The sequence below is a fragment of the Pseudophryne corroboree genome, chromosome 1 (genome assembly GCF_028390025.1).
Source record: "Pseudophryne corroboree isolate aPseCor3 chromosome 1, aPseCor3.hap2, whole genome shotgun sequence".
In the NCBI taxonomy this organism is placed as follows: Eukaryota; Metazoa; Chordata; class Amphibia; order Anura; family Myobatrachidae; genus Pseudophryne; species Pseudophryne corroboree.
In genome coordinates this window covers 401040922-401064559 of record NC_086444.1, presented here as the reverse complement: position 1 = coordinate 401064559, position 23638 = coordinate 401040922, and the positions used below count along the sequence as shown (strand labels likewise).

The 23638-nt window shown below is 43.3% G+C and overlaps 1 protein-coding gene across 2 annotated transcripts in view; it reads left to right on the top strand.

Annotated features, from left to right (window-relative positions):
• SGSM1 (small G protein signaling modulator 1) overlaps positions 1–23638 on the top strand; it is a 446529-nt gene that overhangs the window by 305979 nt on the left and 116912 nt on the right. The window contains exon 7 of one of the 2 annotated variants that reach the window (XM_063913222.1): positions 19813–19958. In XM_063913222.1, the coding sequence (XP_063769292.1) occupies positions 19813–19958 (146 nt within the window). Of the gene's footprint in view, positions 1–19812; positions 19971–23638 lie in introns of both variants that reach the window. The other variant, XM_063913221.1, reaches the window with a different exon arrangement.

The window sequence follows — 23638 nt, the reverse complement described above, 5'->3', positions numbered from 1 at the left end:
ATGAATGTGCAACTCAAACTACACTATAAATATATTGTTGAATTCAATGTATTATTATGGTTTATTTACAAAGCGTCAACATGTTGTTTAGCACTGTATATGGAGGCAATTGTGATACAAATAAATAACATACAGTAATATGAATCAAAAGATAAAGAATGTACAATCAAAGAGGTTAAAGCTGGGTACACACCTAGAGATTTATCTGTCCATTCTGTCTTGTGGTGACAGATAACGAGTGTGGTATGCGTGACCGCCAGTCAGCATACCTCCGCCTGGATCTCGGCAGCGGAATGCCGGCATGGGGGTGGGGGGCAGCGCAACAAGCCCCTTGCGGGCTCGGTGGCTGCTTGCGGTCCCACGGGTTCTATTCCCACTCTATGGGTGTCGTGGACACCCACGAATGGGAATAGTCCCTGTTGGTCGGCATGCCGACCGTCGGGATTGTGAGGGGGCGGGATTTATGGGGAGGTTATGTGACCGTCAGTCACATAACTACATCCCCAGAAAACTGGTAATATATGGGACAATGGGCCTAATTCAGAACTGATCGTAGCAGCAAATTTGTTAGCAGATGGCCAAAACCATGTGCTTTGCAGGGGAGGCAGCTATAACGTGTGCAGAGAGAGTTAGATTTGGGTGGGGTGTGTTGAAACTGAAATCTAAATTGCAGTGTAAAAATAAAGCAGCCGGGGGCGTGGCTTGGACGCTGTGCAGTGCAGACCTGCAGCACTGGGGCTCCTGCTAATTGTGCCCAAAGTGCTGTTTTTTACAGTCCCCTCTGGCTCCTGTTGCTACCCAGGGAGCTGCTCACAGCTGTGGGCTACTTGTGGCAGAGTGCCGCGCTGCTGTGGGGCCCTCTACGCCGCTTCGGGACTGCGGCCTACCCCCCGTCCGGAAACCGGGGCCTTGACTTTGGAGGCATCCCGGCGACGAGCTCCGGGACCGGATTGTGGCCGCGGCGGGACCCGGCTTGCTGCCTGTGGACGCCCCTCACACTCTGTGCTCGGCGAAGACCCGCTCCAGACCCCCAGGTACCTGATTATAGTTGGAAATCCCCCTCCAGGGCCAGGGATTGCAGTTACAGGGAGTGATCCCCTGCATGTAATGCTGGCGGCGGCCATCTTGGAATGCCCTTAGCTGCTACTGTCACAGGCAGCATTCAGTAAAGGAGCCTCACAGCAGCCTTGCAGTTTTCTTTCAATCTCACAAAACGTGCCTGCTGTGCATCTGCAATTGCCCTCAGTCTTTTGGAGACATAGTATACACTGCTGGCTCCAGTTGATTGGATGTGCATTTTGTGCCTTTCCTTTATACATTGACCACACAGTATCACATTTGAGCCCTTTTTTGATCACGGCCTGCTTTTTCATCTAAAAGTGCCTTTTTCACACTAACCCGTGACTGTCATCTTGTTTCGTCTGGTGTTTTTCTACCATCATAATCAGGGTTTGAGATTGCCCTCACCTCTGCACCCCTACAGTACGTCAAAATGTGATCCCTAATATGTGCCTTTTCCACCCAGGGTCTTATTGCTAAATATGTGATGTCATTTAAATCCAGCACTCTGTCTACTTTATAACGCACCAGCCTAGAGGCCTCCATCTGCTGCATTACTCTCCGGCCCTTTATTGATTTTTCCATTATGCCGCCTAAAAGAGCAAAAGGCTCGCTGCCTCCTCCGATATCCTTCCTAATTCGAAAACAACCTCAGGTGTCTCCCCCATCTCGAGTAGTGTTGGTTCCTTCTACGAAAAGCCCTTATCCGACAGACTTGACCAGTTCGCTTTCAGTATCGGGTGTAGATCCTAACTCTGATGATCCCCTCACTGTAAAGATCCTCTGTCTGGTCTTGACGGCCTTCAAATCAGACCTTACGACCTGTCAGCTGTTATACGTAAATTCAAAGTTGAGCTTACAGCCATCGGGGACAGAACCGACACTCTCGAGCGCAAATTGGAGGAACTGGTGACGTCACATAATGAACTCATTACAGCTCATGACCAGCAACAAAGCGATATGGAAGCGTTCAAAAACAAAATGGCGGATATAGAGGACCTCTCCAGACGGAACAATATCAAAATACGTGGAATACCTGACTCGGTAGATAACACGGATCTGATGGACTATGCTATGGCCCTGTTCCGTAAACTTCTACCAGGCGTACCTGATGCAGAACTGCTCATTGACCTGATTCATCGCCTGCCTAAGCCTCGATTTCTTTCTAACTCCTCACCTAGAGACACATTACTCCGGGTGCACTTCTTTACCGTCAGAGAACGTATTCTCCAAGCAACTCGTGACGCAGAGAACACTTTAGGAGGATTGCAACTGTTTCCGGACTTTTCCGCATTTACTCTCTCTAAAAGGCGTAGCTTCGCTCTGATCACATCCGCCCTCCAGGCCCAAGAAATTCGATCTAGATGGGGCTTCCCAGTGAAGCTGATTGTCACTTATGATGGTTCCTCGTTTATTATATCGGAGCTAGAAGCCGAAGCGAAACTGCTTGCGGACTGGGACATCTCCGTAAAACTACCATCCCCTCCCGAGAGACGTCCTCCTCCTCGTTTGGAATGATCTACTGCTTGAACGTGTTCCGTAATTGGTGTTCTATTCTGTTTTTCTATACTCCGTTAGAGTTATAGGTCTTACAGTGAGTATGACTATTGTTCCTGTTCTGATTATTGTACTCTTCTAGGTGAGTTACATTCTCTCCCTGCTGGTTCTTACTGTATATGCTCTACTGTTTATGTGTATTTGATAGGTCTAAACCTTAGTTTATATGTTTATTAGCCTATCTTTGTAGCACACGCTGACTATAGATGAAGGTTGCATCTCTCCTGTCCAGATATGCCTTTCTATTTTGTATTTTTTTTATTTTTTGTGCGCCACTTTTATATAGCTGGAGATGTGCTTTTATTCTTTCTTCACATAGGTTTTTTGTTTTTTTCCCTGACCCTGGGTGGCTTGTCGAGTCCGCCTGCCCCTCGTTTATCTACTGCATTTATATTTCCCCTGCAGTAGCTATGCAGACCCGATGTATTGGGTCATTTTGTTTTTCCTTCCCCTTTGTTATACTGTTCCTGGTTCTATTGCCCTTTCTATCCCCCTCCCCCCCCCCCCTTCCTGCTGGGATGCCGTCACCTACATAGCATTATGACTGAATAATTATGGTAGGTATTCTTTCGTTGAATGTTAAAGGATTAAATTCCCGTAATAAACGATGGTTAGCTCTGTCCTCTTTCTATAAGTATAAAGCAGATATAGTCGCCTTGCAAGAAACTAATTTTTCCTCCCACAACCCTCCTGTATTGAAAGACCACAGATATCCTGTAGGATATTTTGCTAACGGTCCCTTTAAAAGAAACGGAGTAGCTGTTTTATTTAGGGATAATGTTCCCTTTACCCTCCACTCTCAAATTGCGGATAAAGCAGGTCGCTACTTGATTCTCACCGGTATTTTGGAAAATAAATCTGTTACTATAGTCTCATTATACGCACCCAATTCGAATCAGGTGGCCTTTATTCGGAAGCTATGCTTGCTTATCCAAAAGGTTCGAGTCGGCTCCCTAATTCTCCTAGGAGATTTTAATTTAGTATTAGATCCAAAACTAGATAAATCGACTCAGACTTCCTCGGCTGCATCCAAATCCCGCCTTGGTCCTTCATTGGCGCTACGCAATGTGTTAGCTGAGTTTGATTTGTATGACGTCTGGCGCATCCGCAATCCCTCCGGCAGAGACTATACGTTCTTCTCATCAGTTCATAATTCATATTCGCTAATTGACCTAGTGTTATGTGATAAATGGACCTTACAGGACTCTGGTACAGTGGATATCTTACCCATCACCTGGTCCGACCACGCACCGTTATATTGGAAATGGAATATTAATTCTGCTTCCATGCCCCCTAGACCATGGCGACTATCTCCACATCTCTTGTCTGACCCGTTGGCAAAAAAAATTATCTCGGACTGCATCTCTCTCTACATAGATACTAATTCCCCCTCAGATACTTCTTTGCCAAACTAATGGTGTGCATTTAAAGCAGTAGTCCGCGGTTCCGCTATAAAGGCTGGGGTTACACTTAAAAAACAAGCCAAACAACTCCAACTAGATCTAGAACATAGACTTAAAGTAGGTGAAGATAAAAACAAGCAGCACCCCACTCGGCTCTTGCGTAAGGAACTTTATGACATTCGTAGCCAGCTACAAAAACTTTTAGTTTTCAGAACCCAAGCAGCTCTAAATAGATTATGACAAAAAATTTATTTGGTGGGTAACAGACCTGGTAAAATGCTTGCTCGCAGACTACGTGCCCAACGAGCTCGCAACAGAATTAAATTTATCCTTTCCTCCACAGGTTCTAAGCTTCCGAACCCACTAGATATTGCTAATCAATTTGCAGATTACTACACTCAATTATATAATTTACACTCCGACCCCCTCATATTCCAGCCTACCTCTGACTCTATACAGTCCTTTCTTTCCTCTGTTAACCTTCCCTCTTTGACCCCTGATCAGTTGGATACCTTAAATGCCCCCTGGACCGCACTTGAGGTCGAATCAGCGATTTAAATCCCTTCCTATAAACAAGGCCCCTGGCCCCGATGGGTTTATTAACGATTTCTATGTTACCTTTACAGACCGTCTCTCTCCTATCTTAACCGCTCTATTTAATGATATCACCGGTATTGGTGCTTTTCCTAGAGAAATGCTGGAGGCCCAAGTGGTAGCTATAGCCAAACCTGGGGAAAACCCTGCCCATTGCCACAATTATCGGCCAATTGCACTGCTTAACAGTGGTGTTAAGCTTTATGCTTTTACCCTTGTTGATTCATCATGACCAGGTTGGGTTTGTATCTGGCAGGCAGGCCTCCGATAACACCAGCAGAGTCTTTAATTTGATAGATAGGGCCTCTGACACCGAGGGATTTCTTTTACTTTCACTGGATGCCGAGAAAGCGTTCGACAGATTAACTTGGCTATATATGCGTACTGTTTTAGTTAAATTTGTTTTTTCGGACCAGATTTTGTCGTCAATCTTAGCATTATATACCTTACCGTCTGCAAGGGTGTTTAGTAATGGATTCCTGTCGGACGCTTTCCCAATTACTAATGGAACCCGTCAGGGTTGCCCTCTCTGACCTTTGATATATGTCCTTGGGATTGAGCCCCTGGCTGCTAAAATTAGATCAGACACTGCATTTCCTGGTTTGACTCATGGACAACTTTCTCATAAGCTTTGTCTTTTTGCTGACGACGTGCTTCTATTTGTATCTCGCCCCTCCTCCTCTCTTCCTCATCTATACTCTTTACTACACGGTTTTAGCGAGGCCTCATATTATAAATTGAACACAACTAAAACTGACGCTTTACCTGTTCATTTACCAGATACACTCACGGCTGCTTTACGATCTCAATACTCATAAAACTGGAAACTTGACTCGCTTACATATCTTGGGATAAATATTCCCCCTTCCGCCTCTACAGTTTTCGATGTGAATCTTCCTCCCCTGATACTTACCCACCAAACCCTGACATCATCTTGGCTTTTATATGAAATATCCTGGCTAGGTCGTTTGTCTGCCTTTAAAATGTCTTTACTACCCAAACTTATGTATTTATTTCACACCATACCTTATTCTTTCTCCAAACCTTATCTCGTTAAATGCAGGGTTATTTTGACAAGATACCTATGGAAATCATGCCCCCCTAAATTGGCACACGCTAGAATGACCCTCCCTCGACACAGAGGAGGTCTCGCACTACCCGATTTGAACTTAAGAAGCTTGTTTGCTTGCTCAAATTAAATCCTGGAATCTCTCACATTCCGTGTCCTTGGCTGCATAGGTTACCCCTTAGCAGATCTGTTGTGGACTCCAAAAGCCCTACGCCCCATTAATTTGTCCATTCTTCCCTCTACGGCTTCTTCTCTACGAGTATGGGATAATTTAATAAGTAAGCTCACTGGCTTTACTGCCCCTTATGCTGCTCTTTCACTTAAAGCTGTGAGTAAATTAATTCCCAATTTACATATTTCTGCGTGGAATGCTTGCAATAGTCATACCATCGAAGATTAATTGGATGGAACTGCTTTTCTTTAATTTGCTCAGTTACACGACAAATTCTCCCTCCTGCATACTGAACTATTTCACTATTTTCAAATCAGACACTGGTTTAAGAGCTTACCCATTTTACAAACTCCCCCCAGCTCTATAGTTCAGTCTGTTCTATCCCGTGTGGTATTGCTTACATCCTCTAAAGGTATAACTTATTGGTACAGTACACTCATCTCATTGGTTCCGTACCAAAAGTCTAATGCCCAGAAGCGTTGGGAGAAGGATTTAGACATTCCTATTACAGAGACACAATGGGAGAAATTATATTGTTCAACATTCCACATGTCAAGATGTTTAAACCATTCAGAAATGCATGTTAAATTACTGAATAGATTGTATCTGACCCCAGATAGATTGCATACATTTTAGCCCTCCTGCTCCTTACTCTGTTGGAGGAATTGCGGTGAAATAGGGCATTTGTATCATATTTTCTGGACATGTCCCCTTCTACAAATTTTTTGGGCAGAAGTGTTTAAGCTGATAAATAAAGTTTTACGTTTATTTTTAAGCCCATCCCCCACTTTGGCACTCCTCCATATATATCCTTCGGAGGTTCCAGCCTCCCAAAGGTATTTATTGGGACACATCTGTATAGCAGCACGGGCAACTTTAGCCCAAGCTTGGAAACAAGTGGTAGTGCCTCCTGCTCTAAAAGTATTTCATAAGGTTCATTTTCACTATATCATGGAAACTGAATGTGTGCCATATTCCCCCTCTGTCTCCTCTCCCATTATGAAATGGTTCCATTGGCATGATTACGTCACGGAGGGAGAAGGTTCTGCCCTTATATCACATCCATTGAGGACATCCCCTCTACAATTTAGCCTGAACGAAAAATCTACTACTTCTTAATTGATTAATTTTTCATCCTTTTTCTCTAGGTTTTTGTTGGCTGTTGTACCTGTGGTATTATTAGTTTTTCCCCTTCTGGTACTTGGGCTGGGGCTGGTAAACCCTATTGATCTAGCTCTGTATACATTTATCTGTTTGTATGACTAATGAACCTGAATACCTGCTCAGTCGCTATGTTCCCTGTTTCATATATATGTTTGACTTTATTGACGTGTACATCCCCCCCTCCCTATTCTTTTTTTGTACCCCCCCCCCCTTTTTTTACATTTGTTGTAAAATTCAATAAAAATTATTGACTTTAAATATAAAGCAGCCAGTATTTACCGTGCACAGATACAATATAACCCGCCCAAATCTAACTCTTTCTGCACATGTTATATCTGCCTCCCCTGCAGGGCACATGGTTTTGCCCAACTGCTAACAAATTTGCTGCTATGATCAGGTCTGAATTAGGCCCTATGAACCATTTGCTCCCAAATACTGGAAATTGGATAAAAATGATTGTTTGGATACATTTGTTTGGGAGCAAATGGTTAATTGTTATTTGCTTCTATACATTACCAGAGTTTTATACCCAGCAGACAGATCGGACAGATAAATGAGAACATTTAGTAGAGGTGGTGTTATAAAAATAAACTGTAGCCAGGTTTCTTAGGTGCTAAAAGAGCACCACTGTTATTCAACAGTTATTTTTTTTTCCATTCCTCTGAAATTGTGCCTGTTATTAGTGACAGGCTGAATAAACACCACTTTAAGCTCTCTGAGGGGAATTCAGTTAGTGGCGAAATTGCGGCATTTTACAGCGATTGCCTTTTTTGCTCCTGCGATTCGTCCTATTCAAATGCAATTGAGCCAAAATGTTGTTACCGTGAAAAGTGGGTAAATCTATCCGTACTCCCCAAAAAAGCAGTTTTCAGAGCTGAGTTACGTATAAGCTTCCTTTCTATAAGTGAAGATGTGTCTAGGTCCTTCTACTTCGTTACTTGCTAGCTATTTTGTGAACCTAATTAGCTTTGTTTTGTTTGTACTTTTCCTAACTTGTTTGTTATGATGTCTGTTTCTTTTAGCATAGTACGTTTTAATTTTTATCCCCTTTGCTGCACTCCACTCTTTCACTCCCAAAGAATCCTATATTTTCTATCTCTTCAACGTCTGTCCTCTTAAAATCCAACGCCATTATGTTTGTGTGGTATGAGTCAGCCTCTGTCTGTAGACCATACTGTTTGATTACTCACTGGATTCTACATTCTCACCCACCCTTGTATCTGACACTTTGTCACCTTTTGAATGCATGAATTTAAATTATCTTTGCGAGAAGGCTCCGTCACCAATTGTTTGAGAGATGTTCTGGCACATGATGACCAGGCTGGGACTAGTTTTACATAGTGACAAAATAAATGAAAACTATAACAGTATAAATCCTCTTCACAATATCAAGGAAATGCCATTTCCTCGGGAGGGGAAGCAGTCCATGTCAAAATGTGAAATGTTTAGGGTTAGTCACTATAGTGACGGTTACAGCTATGGGACTGGAGAGTTAGGCACTGAAGCAGAACAGAGAAGTAGAACCTAAAGCTACCGCACTAGATTCCTGGGTAAATATAAGACATCCAACCTAAGGAAAATGCACCCACTATTCCACCACAACAAATATATATTTGCTTAATCCAAGCATGTACACATAAACTGTATAACTTTGGTATGCACAATTGTTGCCTAGTATCAGTACTCTGATTCATACTAAGATGAAGAGATAACCTAGCTAACTAATTTTCCCAAAATTTACAGACAAATTGAGAATGATAATCTCTCAGTAGGTTTGCTAGCTAATTCATTAGCTCTACGTTTGAAGGTGGATTGGTCTAATCGAATGTCTAACTCTAATTAACTGTCCCCACTGCAGAGTCTAAATTACACGCCTAGTATTAACACTGTTAGACATTAAAATTAAATTGTGTGTTCTTTTTGCAATATAAATGTACCTAATGAATGGCCTGTCAACGGAATATCAAAGTAATTAATGCTTGATTTTTGAAATGTAAGTAATCCTGATCTTTGAGCAGCTCAGATTGAGATAAGTGATAAAGTGTGGAAAATACACATCACCCATTCAAGGGCCTAATTCAGAGGTGAACGCTACAGTATGTCGATGTTTGTGCAGTAGAAGAATGTTGTTTGTACTGCACTGTGTCTGAGATAGTTTTGGGCACAGTGAGAAGTTGGACACAGACTGATTGATAATCAGTGTGCGTTTATGGGAAGTAACAGCGAGTGGCCAGACATGTTGCAAGCGTCTTATGGGCGTGTCGCCGCCAATGACTGCATCTGAACACTCAGTTGTAATGGCCCCTGCAGCTTAGTTCCGACGGTCATTCTCAGCAGCTATAGAGATTCTCAAAAGTTTGATGGTGTGACTGATGGTGCATCTTTGTATGCAACAGGAGGATTAGAGACGCAGCCGGTAGTTGTCTCTGTTCAGATTCCCGCGGCTGAGGTATTAGCATAAGTGTGGTGCTGTCGGACTTCATGCAAAGCTACACTCACAGCTCCATTTGCGTACACCTCTGAATCAGGCCCAGAGTCCTCAATAAAATGCTTAGAAAATTACATTTATCGATTAAAGGAATTATTCTATACGTTTGCAAAAGACACCACAAAATGGGCAATGACACAACACAACTAGAAAAATATCATTAAAAAAATGTTGCGAGTCAAAAGAAAACTATTTGCTTGAAAAGAAGTTCCAACAGATTAGACTTATTCAAATAATACATAACAGAATGTATTCCTACAGAAAGTAGGATGCTTGAGTAGAAAGAACAGTGTCAATAATCATCTAATATTCAAGTGCTAGTATCCAGATCCCGGCGGTTGGGATGGCGGTTGTCGGCATGATTAAAATCCCGACACAGGCTAAATTGAAAAGCTAACCCTGATCCTTAACCCCCCTAACACTAACCCCACCTTTCTCGTAGCCTAAACCAAACCCCCCTTGCCCCACCCCCCTCCCTCCCTGCAGTTAAACCCAACCCACCCCCCTCATGGCTTACCTCCCTGGCGGCATGTGACAGCATAGTTTGGGATCCTGGTTGGTTGTATCCCAGCGCCAGTATATTGATAAATGTTGGGATCTAGGAGCAGGCGTTAAGAGAAGTGTCGGGATTCCACGGGTATTTTGACTGCCAGGATCCTGAACAGATCCAAAATCACACCATTCTGTTTACCAAATTTTAATGAGTTGACCAGAATGATGAACATACCCAGATAGTTTAATGTCGAAATTTCTTGTCAGAGTGATGTATAGTTTTTTCTACAAGTGTTCCTCCTTTAAGCAGAATTATTTTGCTAATTTATATACATCTTCACATAGAGTGAGTGAATAAAATTAGAAAAAAACTGTATATTAAAAGTATAACTGCTGTGGTTTCCTGAAATATGATTACTTGTTTGAATAGCTGTTATGGGTTACACTGAAGGGCCGAAAGTCATGGGATAGTTGCCTAGTATCGTGTAGGACTCCCTCTAGCCCAACAAAGGCCCTCATTCCGAGTTGTTCGCTCGCAAGCTGCTTTTAGCAGCATTGCACACGCTAAGCCGCCGCCTACTGGGAGTGAATCTTAGCTTAGCAGAATTGCGAACGAAAGATTCGCAATATTGCGAAAAGATTTATCTGTGCAGTTTCTGAGTAGCTCGAGACTTACTCTTCCAGTGCGATCAGTTCAGTGCTTGTCGTTCCTGGTTTGACGTCACAAACACACCCAGCGTTCGCCCAGACACTCCCCCGTTTCTTCAGCCACTCCCGCGTTTTTTCCAGAAACGGCAGCGTTTTTTCACACACTCCCAGAAAACGGCCAGTTTCCGCCCAGAAACACCCACTTCCTGTCAATCACACTCCGATCACCAGTACGAAGAAAAAACCTTGTAATGCCGTGAGTAAAATACCAAACTTCTTAGCAAATTTACTTGGCGCAGTCGCAGTGCGAACATTGCGCATGCGCAATTAGCGGAAAATCGCTGCGATGCGAAGAAAATTATCGAGCGAACAACTCGGAATGAGGGCCAAAGTGCAGCAACTCGACGTGGCGTTGATTCCACAAGTGAACGGTAAACCTCTGGAGAGATGTTGACTCATTCAATCTGGATAGCTGCACACAACTCCCTGATATATGTGGGTGCAGGCTTTTGGAAGCAAATGGACCATTCCACCTCTTCCTATAAATGCTCGCTTGGGTTCATGTCACGCAAACGTGGTGGCCAAACCATTACACAGAACTCTCCAGAATGCTCCTCAAACCAATTCTGCACAACTTGGGACCTATGACACTTTGCACCATCTTCCTGGAATACTCTATCATTGTGGGGGTACAGGAAGGCCATGAAGGGCTGCAGATGGTCACCAAACATTGCAACGTAGTGGTCACCATACCCAACCCATGCCACTTGAACAGATTCAGTGCCATTATAGATCCAAAACCAACCTGTATGGTGCCTTCTTGACAAGTGGGGTCCATGGGCTCATGCTTCACACCTGTACCCTACCATCAGCCCGAAACAACTGTAACTGTGACTTATCATAACACACCACATGTTGCCAGTCCTCCGGGGTCCAAGTAGTGAAGTCTCGAACCCCGGTAAGGCATTGTGTCCGGTGTTGTAGAGTTAACAGGAATTCTGGTTTGTCTTCTGCTCCCATATCACATGGAAGCTAAAGAACACTGCACTGAGCCATTGTTGCTTGTCTTTTACAATTCAGGGCAGTTGCCGCTGGTCTCGATCATTAAGCACCTCTGCTTGGCCACTGCGCTGTCCACGGTGGTTGGTAATGCTTTCCATGATGTATTCCCGGTGGCACCGTAATTTGAATGTTGAATGTCTGCACATCTCTGGAAATGGAATGTCCCATCCATCTACCACCCACTATCAGGCCCATCCAAACTCCTGACATTTCATGTTATCTTGCCGTGAGCAGCCTAACCGGTGTTAATACTGACTCACAAGATGTCATATTGCAACTGATGCAGGTTTGGGCATTTCCAAGACATCACAGTTTGGTAGTGCTCCCATCTACATACTGCTATCCCATGACTTCGGCACTTCAGTGTAGGTTGTATATACTGTTTAATTGTCCGGGATAGCCTCCTATTACAGTTTGTAAAGGTAGTGATAGTCAGACCATTATTTTCCTTTCATTTGGAGAGGTAATTTTGGCAGAGAAGAGTATCTGTTACAACACTTGTTATTTTTGTAGTGAATCTCCTTTTATCTGGAGAAATAGCTGTTGCAGAGAAAATGTGCCATTTTGTAAACTCATTACCCACTACCCCGCTTTGTAGCCCTTCCCCAATAGAAAGACTTTATACGGTATATAGACCCAATGATAGTAGAACAGTTTCATTCATATACCATTCTGTTCAGGCATTGGAGTTCCCACTTGTTGCCGACTATGAATTGCAAGGGAGATGAATTCGGGACTCTCGCTGGATGATAACACTTGTGATGTGATATGACCCACCATATCGAAATGCTGTATTAGTATATGACTATTATGGAAAATTTGTATATGGTCTTTACCAGGTGGTATTTGGTTCCATAGTGTCACAATCCTCACTAAAATCATATAATTTGGTGACTTACCTCTGCCATCTGTCCTGTATCCTGTGTGTTTTCTGCTGGCTGGGATAAACAGCTCATCAGTACCATGAGTTCCCTGAGTGCTGAGTTCTCTATCTGGAAAGTAAGACTAGCTAACGAGATCCACTTGTGATAATTAACCTTCTGTGTGAATGCTCAATTCAGCAAGTCTCTGCATGCTGTCCTATACTTCCGTGGTCACCAGTTACAACTCCTTGTGCTCTTAGGCCTGCGGCCATTACTGTCTATCTCTGCAAACTACACCACGCTGGAGTTCCCTCTAAAACCAGCTATGTACGTCGCCATGACAGTTCCTGGTCAGTTGACCTTCCTGGGCCCAATCCGGAATCACTTCCTCCCTCATCCAGTCAACATGGAGCAAGGGGTATAAGTTCCAAGTCCCAGCACTGTCAAGCTGTCAGTTGTCTCTCAGTCTGTAATGAGCTCCTGCATCTTCAGCTGTATTAGACAGACTGCTATTACCATCACAGCACCACCTGACTCTCTGGCTGATATTACAGGGCTGTACTGCTATTTCTATCACAGCACTGGTATGCCATCCTAGTGCACCAAAAGACTGTTCTGCATTCCATTGCGGCATCTATGCCTTTCTGGTTCCGTCCAGCATTCTGAACACCTACCTTGTTGGCTCCGCCCAACATTCAGAAAACCTGCATTGCTATCTTCATCCAGCATTCACAGTAAAACTGCACTGCTGGTTCCGTCCAGCTCTCCAGAAAACCTGCATTACTGTCTATATCCAGCATTCCTGAAAACCTGCATTGATGTCTTCACCCAGCATTCCAGAAAAACTGCATTGCTGTCTCCATCCATCATTCATAGAAAACCTGCATTGCTGGTCCCGGCCAGCACTCCAGAAACTCCTGCCCAGCTGGTTCCGTCCAGCATCCAGAACTCGTGCTGGTTCCGTCCAGAATCCTGAAAGCCTGCCTTTGTCGGAAAGCCAGTCCCGACATCTGGAAAACCTGCCTTGTCGGAAAGCCAATCCCGACATCTGGAAAACCTGCCTTGTCGGATTGCCAATCCTGACATCTGGAAAACCTGCCTTGTCGGAAAGCCAATCCCGAATCCTGGAAAAACTTGCTCTGCTGGTTCCGCCCAGCCTTCTGCAAATCTACTTTGCTGGTTCTGTCCAGCATCTAGAAAACCTGCTGTGCTGGTTCCGCCCAGCCTTCTGCAAATCTACTCTGTTGGTTCCGTCCAGCATCTGGACGGAACCAACCTGCCATGTTGGTTCCGTCCTGCCATGCTGGTTCCATCCAGCCTTATGCAAATCTGTTTGCTGGTGACTCCCAGCATTCCTACTGCTAGTCTTCATAGACTTTCCATTCTTAGTGACTATCCAGCTACCTATTGCACTGGTGGTTCACGCCACCAGTGTTTCAGTACCCAAATAGCTGGTCACTTCATCTCTTATGTTCCTAAGCCATCTGCCACGTCAGCATGAGGAGATCGTATCTTAAGCCTGCGCAATTCTGTCCACAACTCTCAAGTCCAGACCCAGAGACCATGCCTAGACCGGATTCACAAATAACCACAGCCGTGACACATAGCATATTCACCAGATATGTGCTACCACCTCTGTTAGAGACACTGTGGCTAAACTGGTATGTTTATCCACATTTGCTGGGCATATCCAAATATTCTTCCATTTTGGAATATGGTCCTGTCACTCATATCTTCTGTGACTTCCCTTACTACCCCCTTTTCTCCTGCTAATTTACTTTTGTGTGTCCCAGTCTGTCAGATTGTTAAACACGTCAACAAGTTGGTCCACCATATCTCATGCTGTGAAATACCAGCTGGCCCGTAATTGGAAGAAGTCTTACCCTCCAGTCCATCAGGTACTTCTAAACACAATTTGGTTTGTATCTATAGTGGAGTATATAACTAGACTTCAAAACAATAGTGGACGAGTTTCATTCTGTATACTCCTCATGGTATAACAACAATACTCTCCCTCGTCTAGTATCAGATTTTTACTTATATGCCCATACTTTACTAGGCCCCCCTTTTTTTCTCAACCCCTCTGTCATGATCCATCATGTTATCTGATCCCAAAGTATGGTATTATTCAAATTGTATGTTGTATCGGGATCAGTATGTACTACCGATGGTCGGGATGCCGGCTGTCAGTATGCTGGCAGTGGGGCGAGCACTAGAAAGCCCCTTGCAGGCTTGTTGCGCTCGCCACAGTTTCTATTCCCACTCTGTGGGTGTCGTGGACACCCACGAGTGGGGAATAGCCCCTCTGGCAGCATTGTCAGCAGTCAGGTTTCCGGAGTCAGTAACCTGACCGCCGAGATCCCGACTGCCGGTAATATAACTGCATCACGTTAAATCAATGTCTATTCTTTATGAATCAAAGTGCTTTCATGCTGTTTGACAAATTACAAGCATGTAAGCCTCACGGTAGTTGAATTGAGTCAGGGGTCGTTTGGATTGTAAAAGGAAATTTATGTTTACTGTACATTGCAGGAGGTCGCATGAAGCTGACCCTATCGTTCCAACCATCCCAAAGAGAAGTCAGGACCTTCTTTTGAAAGAAGTTTGTAGAACTTTCTCAAGGAGGCATCTGATCAGAGGATCTCTTTCCTGACTGAAACCAATAATCTGCCCAGTATACTGAAGTGGCCATGCTCATCCAGCCTGCGGCACGTGCCGCTTAGAGGCGCGGGTGCAACTTATTACGCTGTCCATATATTCTATGGACATGCATACTTAGACACACGCACGCATCCTAGTTGCGTGCACACTTGCAATGCCCAGAATTGTCGTGAACATGCAAGCTGTAGACTCAATGACCGTGGCTACATCTGTATTGGTAAATCACAGGTCTTAGTCTTCAATCAGAATGAACCAAGATAAGTAAGAGCCCCAGCTTGTTTGACTGGGAAAACCCTGGAGACCTTCAGATACCTAAGCAAAAACAATCAACTGGTTTTGAAAGGGTTAAAAATTCCCAAGGGTTGTGACCAAGCAGCAGTACTGGAGATACAGTAAATCTTCCTATTTAGCTAAATCCAGTGTGCATTACTTAAGGAGAGTCCAGCGTGACTGGTTGTGTATCGACCACTCCTAACATGACTCCTGCACAACAAGAGTTCTCATCTTGCGTAATGAGAACTCTGGGTTTGTTTATACTTTTATTATTTTCTCTGAGATTGTCTGATATCTGTGTGTACTTTTAAAATAATCATGTACTCTTTGTAATCCAGTTTTGTAACTGTAAACTCTAAAGTTAAATCCTTATTTCTAGTTCTGATTTTCTGTATTCTTAGACCTACGGCCCTGTGTAACTCATGTTACCTGTTTTCGTGAAATATTAATAATTGTCTTTGTAGGTAGAAGCTAAGATTACCTAGTGTCATAACACTGAATTCCTCTTGCTGTTAGCAATTACCGTGTCTGAAGCGGGATGTGGTTAAAATATCACCTGTCGTGATCCCGGCGGCGTTCAGGATACCGATGCGGAAACCTGACAGATGGTGAAATCACCCGAGTGGGAATATAACCTGTGGCGAGTGAGGCTCGCCACCGGACCGAAGTGTGGCGAGCCCGCGAGGGGACTCACTGCTGGGATTCTGGCTCACTATACAGACGGCAGCATCCTGTCTGCCGGTCTCCAGTATGTTTTCCTCTGAAACAACCAATAGTCACTGGTTGCAATTTTCAGATTTACATATCTGGAGAATTGGCTAGCCAGATGTGACATCCTCCACCCCAAATTGCTTGAGGGGTTTTTTTTTTTTCTTTGGGGGGGGGGGGGGTGTGAGGGGGGTGCCGGCTGTAATTTTTTTTTTTATTCACATTGTATAGTACCCAACTGTTTTTTTCCTTATCTATTTATTTTTACGTGTCACTGTTAATATTTGCGTTGTGTTAGTATGATCATCCATTATTATTTGTCCTATATATTCCTTGCATATATCAAGACAATGCATTTGATTTGATTTTTCAAATTAAGTTGCTTTATTAGCTTATAGGACTCTGGCATTTTAATATTATCTTTTTAAAATTATGAACTTATAGTTGCCTGGAATCTTTGACTTTGTAATGGTGTTTTGAAGGATTTGCATTGTTTTTGCTGTGCACACATTTTAATGGATTTGTGTATGAAATATATTTTAATTTTAGCAATTCATTTTGTAAAAAGAATTAGGTCATTTTCATTAAGGGCACCAGGAAGCCACAATGAAATATTGGATAATATGATCATGCCCACAGAGAAGCTGTGGGGGCCGGAGGGGCCTATCACCGTCATGTAAATGATTTAGAGAGGGACCTAGTACTATTTAAAATAAGAACTATGCCCAGTAGCATAGCCAGGGTATGTGGCGATTCCCCCTGCTGACTATCTACACCTGCAGACCTAGGGGTAATTCACTTTATGGCAGGAAATTTGAAAAACCCTGCGGTGCTGAATTTTTCTCACAGTTGCTGGGTTTTCCAATTCAATTAGAGGACTGAAAATAGGAAGCAGTGATTTCTCTAGAAATTACTGCATCTTTTTTTCTCGCACCTCTAGAGCATGTCAGATTTTTCCTTAAATTACTATTTTTTAGGAAAAATCACAGGCGCTACCTCTGGCACCCTCGCGGCAACCCCTCCTTCCCTGCCCCCCTCCGAGGATGAATTAAGCAATTTGAAGTTTACTGTTAGCTTAATTAGTCTGTAATTACTCACCTTCCGAAGCGGTGGCTTCTCCTCTAGCATTGGGATCCGGTCGTCTGTAGCAGCGATGAGTATGTAGTGTTGTGTAAGTATGTGTTTACCAACAACACCACCACCATACAGTGTCATCCCCAAAGTCGGCTGCTGGGAGGACTACCTCTACCAGCAGCACCAGAGCCTCCCAGCAACCCTTCCCCATTGGGAAGATGGAGGGGAGACCACCGGGACTTTTAAATCACTGTTTAATATGGTTGCAGCTTGGTGCTACAGCGCCTTCTAGCCAATCATGATAAATATTAATGTGATGGTGGTTTAATCGTGTGGTTCAAGTTCAGAACATGGGACCCCTGGATTAGCATAACTAAACTGCTTCAGAACATGATCAAACTTGTTCACAACATTAAAACGTGTACCTTCGCAGGCTCGCTTTACTCGCCACGATTCGGGCTCGGTGTCTTGCTTTGCTCACTATAGGTTACTATTCCCAATAGATGTCCACGTGGATAGTGCTCTGAGGCAGTTTAGTTATGCTAGCCGAGGGGGTCCCATGTTCTGAACTTCAGCCTAATTGTGGAACCATAAGCTTGTACAAGTAAATGATATTTTAATTAAATTAAGGTTCTTCTATTAAAGTTACCAGAATGCACTATGTTGGGTGTCAAGTCTGAGGGTTGCCTTTATAGCCATACAGTATCATAGACAAAGATTGTGAGTCATGAATGAGAAGCCAGATCTTTAATGTAATAAGAAATCAAATTTGAATATTTCACACTATCCCGCTTTTTGTGTATTGTCCTTCCATCCTATCTGCAGATGGACAGGACTGCCTTGATAAATAAGCCCCATAATGGTTTATCTTTATCTGTGTATAATAATTTATTCCTCTAAGGGGCACCAAAATATATATTTGCTTACCCAAAAAATTGGGCTTGGGTCATCTCTGGCCGGGAGCATGTCCGGGATAGAATTTAGATGAGGTTTTGTTGAAAGTATGCCAACATACAGTGAAAAGTTCCATATGCCAGCTTCTCAGTGGCTGGTTAAGTTTCCATGTGATAGTATTTGGCTCCAGTAAGAATTGCCCATAGAAACCCCATCAGCCTCGCATCTTTGCTTTATAAAATATTGACAGCAGAACGTCATAGACCATGTGCTGGACTTTCCTAATCATACACAGATTCAGTGTGGTGTACTGCAGTATTGACGCACAAGGTAAACGTGAAAATTGTCTTTATGATACATTTGCCTTCCGTCACAGTTCACAGTCATGGGGTAAATTTACTAAGGTGGGAGTTTTTTAGGGTTCCGGTATGAAAGATAGATAGTGTCTGTTAGACAGTCAATAGATAGACACCATATGTTAGATGGGCATTAGGTCGACAGGGTCAAAAGGTTGACATGGAAAAGGTCGACAGGGTCAAAAGGTCGACAGGGTCAAAAGGTCGACATGAAAATGGTCGACATGGAAAAGGTAGACACCATGTTTTTTGCATTTTTGTCGTTTGTGTGGATAGTTTTGTCATCTGGGACCCCCAATTGTAGAAAGGCATACCCTCGCGGGGCTCGCTTCGCTCGCCACGCTTCGGGCACGGTGGCTCGCTGCGCTCGCCACAAGGTTTATAACCAACTCTATGCCGACATGGATAGAGAAAGTATGAAATAATCCAGAAACATGTTACATTAAAAAAAAAACACTTGTCTATCTTTTTTATGTCGACCATTTTCATGTCGACCTTTTGACCATGTCGACCCTTTGACCTGTCGACTTTTTCCATGTCGACATTTTGACCCTGTCGACCTTTTGACCCTGTCGACCTAATGTCTGTCTAATATGGTGTCTATCTATTGACTGTCTAACTAGACACTGTCTATCTATCAAACGGATAGGGTTTTTTAGAACTGGTAATGTCGCCCATAGCAACTATTATGGTTGGCCACCTGGTTTTCAGAGACAAAGTTTTATCTAAAGATTGCTTATGGAGATAACGGTTTGTTGTAGCCTCCTCCATGTTCGTATACAAAAATGTATTAAACTGTATTATTTATTTATCTGTGTTTTCCAGCATTGGTCCTCAACTTTTTACATTGTTTAGATTCTTTGTGGAAATTAATCTTATAGGCCCTACACACTTAGCGATTTCACTTATAGATATGAACGATCTCGTTCATTAATGAACAAGATATTATTAATTTATTTCAGTGTGTATGCACCAACGATGAACGATGCGCGACCCCCGCGCTCGATCATCGTTAGTGCCTGCTCGTTTAAACATGGAAGTCGATATGGACAATCTCATCCACATTAGCATGCCGTGCTATGGATCGGGTGACAGGGGGAGTGAAGACACTGTGTAGAGCCCTTTAGAAGTATACATTTCACATGTTTCAGCTATCTATAAAAATGTATTACGTTAATAATTCCAGTTTTTTGCTGTCTTTATTATTATTGAATAATTACTGTATATGTTGGAGACATTTTAATACAGCTTATTTACTGTATGAATGCCTTACAGTTGGTCCCTGTGCCTTGGAGTATACAAAAATGAAGACAGCAGATCACTTCTGGACTGACCCATCCGCAGATGAGCTTGTTCAGAGACACCGAATCCATGGTTCCCACTGCCGGCAAGACTCTCCCACTAAGAGGCCTGCCCTGTGTGTGAGTCACCCAGTATGTCTGTCTCTGACCTTACTTTTACATGAAGCATGTCACATAGCATCATGTTGGTGTGGAAACTTTGACATAAAGCAATTTCATTTGAAGAATCAGGGACTCAATTGTATGTGTTTATCTTCCAGGGATTTATACATAGTATTACTTCAGCAATTTATATTTGCATTTGTTGTAATTACTGGCCTGCAGCCATATGTTTCTATACAGAAGCTTCTATGTACAGTGATAAAAAAAAAAAAAAAAAAATCCTCATTTTGACGGTTAACAAAAAGGGCATGGTAAATGCTATTCAAAATGTTTGTACATAATCTATAAGTGCTTGCAATACAGATTATTTTCAATTGGTTTTGAATATGATATCGTCCAGATGGTGGCCTTCATTCATGATACACATTTGTAGCTGATTTCTGAAGTTTTGCATCACTTGGTGAGTCATTTCCGGCATTATTGCTGCAATGTCTTGACGAAGCTCACTTTCATTTGTCTGATTACGTCAACACGCAGAATTTTCGTTACAGGACGGAAAACAATCCTCATCAGTTCCATGAAAGGCCTCTACACAGACAACGAGGCCATCTGACAGCTGAGGTCTGCAAACATCGACCTAGAAATATTAATGACCTGAAGGCTGCTATACGGCAAGAAATGATGATCTCACATTCAAAAGCAATCGAAAATAAACTGTATTCCATGCACTTTTAGATTATGTACTAGTAAATAAAGCCTCTTTCTCTACATTAATTAATGTATAACAGATCCACCTAGTTGTACAGCATGATATAGATCTTGGTTGTACATCCGGTAACATACTGTAGGCCCTGGTGACCTTAACTTTATCATATAATTTAAGTAATGTTAACAGGTCATTAAAGTCTTTAAGGTTTATCTAATACTAAGAGGTTATTGTTAAAGATAAGTAAGAGCTCTTGACTCCCTTCTTTAGTAGCACATTGATGTTACTTAATGCTGAAAGTATGTAATTGATATGCAAATAAAAATGCTACCACATTATTAGCTATTCGCTAAATCCCATTACATTTAATGAAAGGTCAAAAAGATTAAACATCCCAATGGACATTACCAGGCAATCCTAATATTAGTTTAATGTCTTCTAGATTGTCCTTTTTGTTCTTTATGAAGTGTAGTTTATATGATACAAAGATAGTCCTTATTACCTGATGAGATCTTGTCTTCAATGCTAAATCTGTTCTATGTACAGTACTTTGAAATACACGTCTGCTAACTTTGTAATACACATATAACACATACACAATGGTCTAAGTTACAGTAAATCCCTCTTCTGCATTTGCTTCATCTTTCCCCAGGTACTAAGACCAAAAAAAATATACACAAAATATAAGCTGCTCAATCAGTACATTGGATTACACAGGTGCATCTATCTAGACAAGAAAAGACACAACATAAGTTTCCTCCAGCACACTGCTATAAATCAGTATAATAGCCACATTCTACATGTAAATAAAATGAAAAAGACGCAGTTGCAAACTTTAAGAAATATATGATAAGCTATCTGCCATGTCAAGGCATCTCTGATATGGGTATTCCTAACTCTAAACAAGGGGAGTCATTCAGGTGCGATTGTTATTCCTACTCCTGTTGCAATGATTTGCTCTATGCAGTTGTGATTATATGCTAATATGGGCAAAAGCTAACCTGTGCAAAAGAACGCCTACTGCAATCTCATTATTTACGTACGGTGCCACATGATTGCAGAAACACAGTTTACATCATCGCACATCAGGCCGCCATGGAGAGCCCGAGTACATCTCTAGACGTGCGTTCACATGACCACTTCCCATTACCACCCCCAAATGCTGACTTCCTGTCACTCACTTTGTGACTAAAATCTCGCTGTGATCGCACTCGCAAATCACTCACTGCATGTGCTCACTGCTGTCACAACTGAGGGCCTGAGCTGACGGGAGGCAGCCTCAGTTGTAGGGGCTGAGATGTACCGGAACCTGGGAGGTTGTATCAGACCCCTGGACATGTAAGTAACATGAATAATAACTGCCCGAAGGCGTGACCACGACAACTTGGATAAAAGTCAATGATGTTTATTATGACAACTCCGCAACACAGCAGCAGTAAAAGAAAACGTAAAAGTCAGCAAAGAATAAATACAGTTCCTGGGTACTACAGGATGGCAGGAGCCACAGGGCACTGGTAGTGTGAGATAGTTCTTATGATCTTCTAGATGGAAAGTCCTTACCAGGCCCGACTGTAGCAATGGAGATAACCCAGGATTGTGCCAGCTGGTGTTCCAGGAAAAGCTGGGTTGCTGAAGATAAAACAGCTGCTGTGGATACTGGCTGGAACCAGACTGTTGTTAGCGCGGAGCGGATACTGGCTGGAACCAGTTAAATAATAAATGAACTTGGGAGCGATGAAATATGAACTGAAATGTAGAACTTGAGAGCGGAGAAATAATAATACCGGTGGAGAGTGGTAAAGTGTAGAAAGGACACCGGCCCTTTAAGGGAAGCTGTACTCTGCTGGAAGCTGAGCTGGAAGCAGGTAATGTTGTAGCTGGAAACAGATGAATCCACAATGGATTGGAGAGTCAGGCTACACCGCAGGTGGAATGCTGGTGCGGGTCTCTATGGTGGAAGTCTTGAGACAGGAGCTGGAACCTGGAAGACAATCACAGGAGAGAGGCAAACAGGAACTAGGTTTGACAACCAAAGCACTGACGCCTTCCTTGCTCAGGCACAGTGTATTTATACCCGCAGCAAGGAAGGGATTGGCTAGGCAATTATGCAGATTATCAATACTGAGAACAGATTGGTGGAAATGATCAGCTGACAGAATCCAAGATGGCTGCGCCCATGCAGACACTTGGAGGGAAGTTTGGTTTGTAATCCATGTGGTAATGAAAACAGTAATGGCGGCGCCGGCCACCGGAGACAAGAGGCGCCAGGCTGACAGATGCACATCCAACCACGCGGACACAGCGGAGGCCGCGGCTGACGTAATCGCCACTCAGACACTCTGCATGCAGAAGTTCAGAGACGGCGGCGGAGGCCGCGGGAGACGCCATGCCAGGTGTAATATGGCGTTTACTGTGACAGCGTCCCAGAGTGACAGGAGAGGATACAGGAATGTACACATCAGGATAACAGATGGGATCCGGTCCTGGAGCGCTGAGCCAGCCTTAGGAGGCATCTGATGGGTAAGAAATGGCGTCCAGATACCCGGATCGTGACAGCACCCCCCCCTTTAGGAGTGGCCCCAGGACACTTCTTTGGCTTTTGAGGAAACTTGGAATGGAATCTCCGGACCAAGGCAGGAGCATGGACATCAGAAGCATTGGTCCATGAACGTTCCTCAGGACCATAACCCTTCCAGTCAATAAGATATTGTAGTTGACCGTAACGGTGACGTGAGTCCAGGATCTTGGCCACTTCATACTCAACGCCTCGTTGAGTTTGGACTTTCGGAGTTGGAGGAAGTGAGGAATGAAACCGATTCAAGATCAGCGGTTTCAACAGGGAAACATGGAATGTCCTGGGTATTTTTAAGAAGGGAGGCAACTGGAGTCTGTAAGCAACAGGATTGATGACTTGTTCAATCTTGAAAGGACCGATATAGCGAGGTGCAAACTTCATACTGGGAACTCTTAACCTCAAATTCTTCGTGGATAA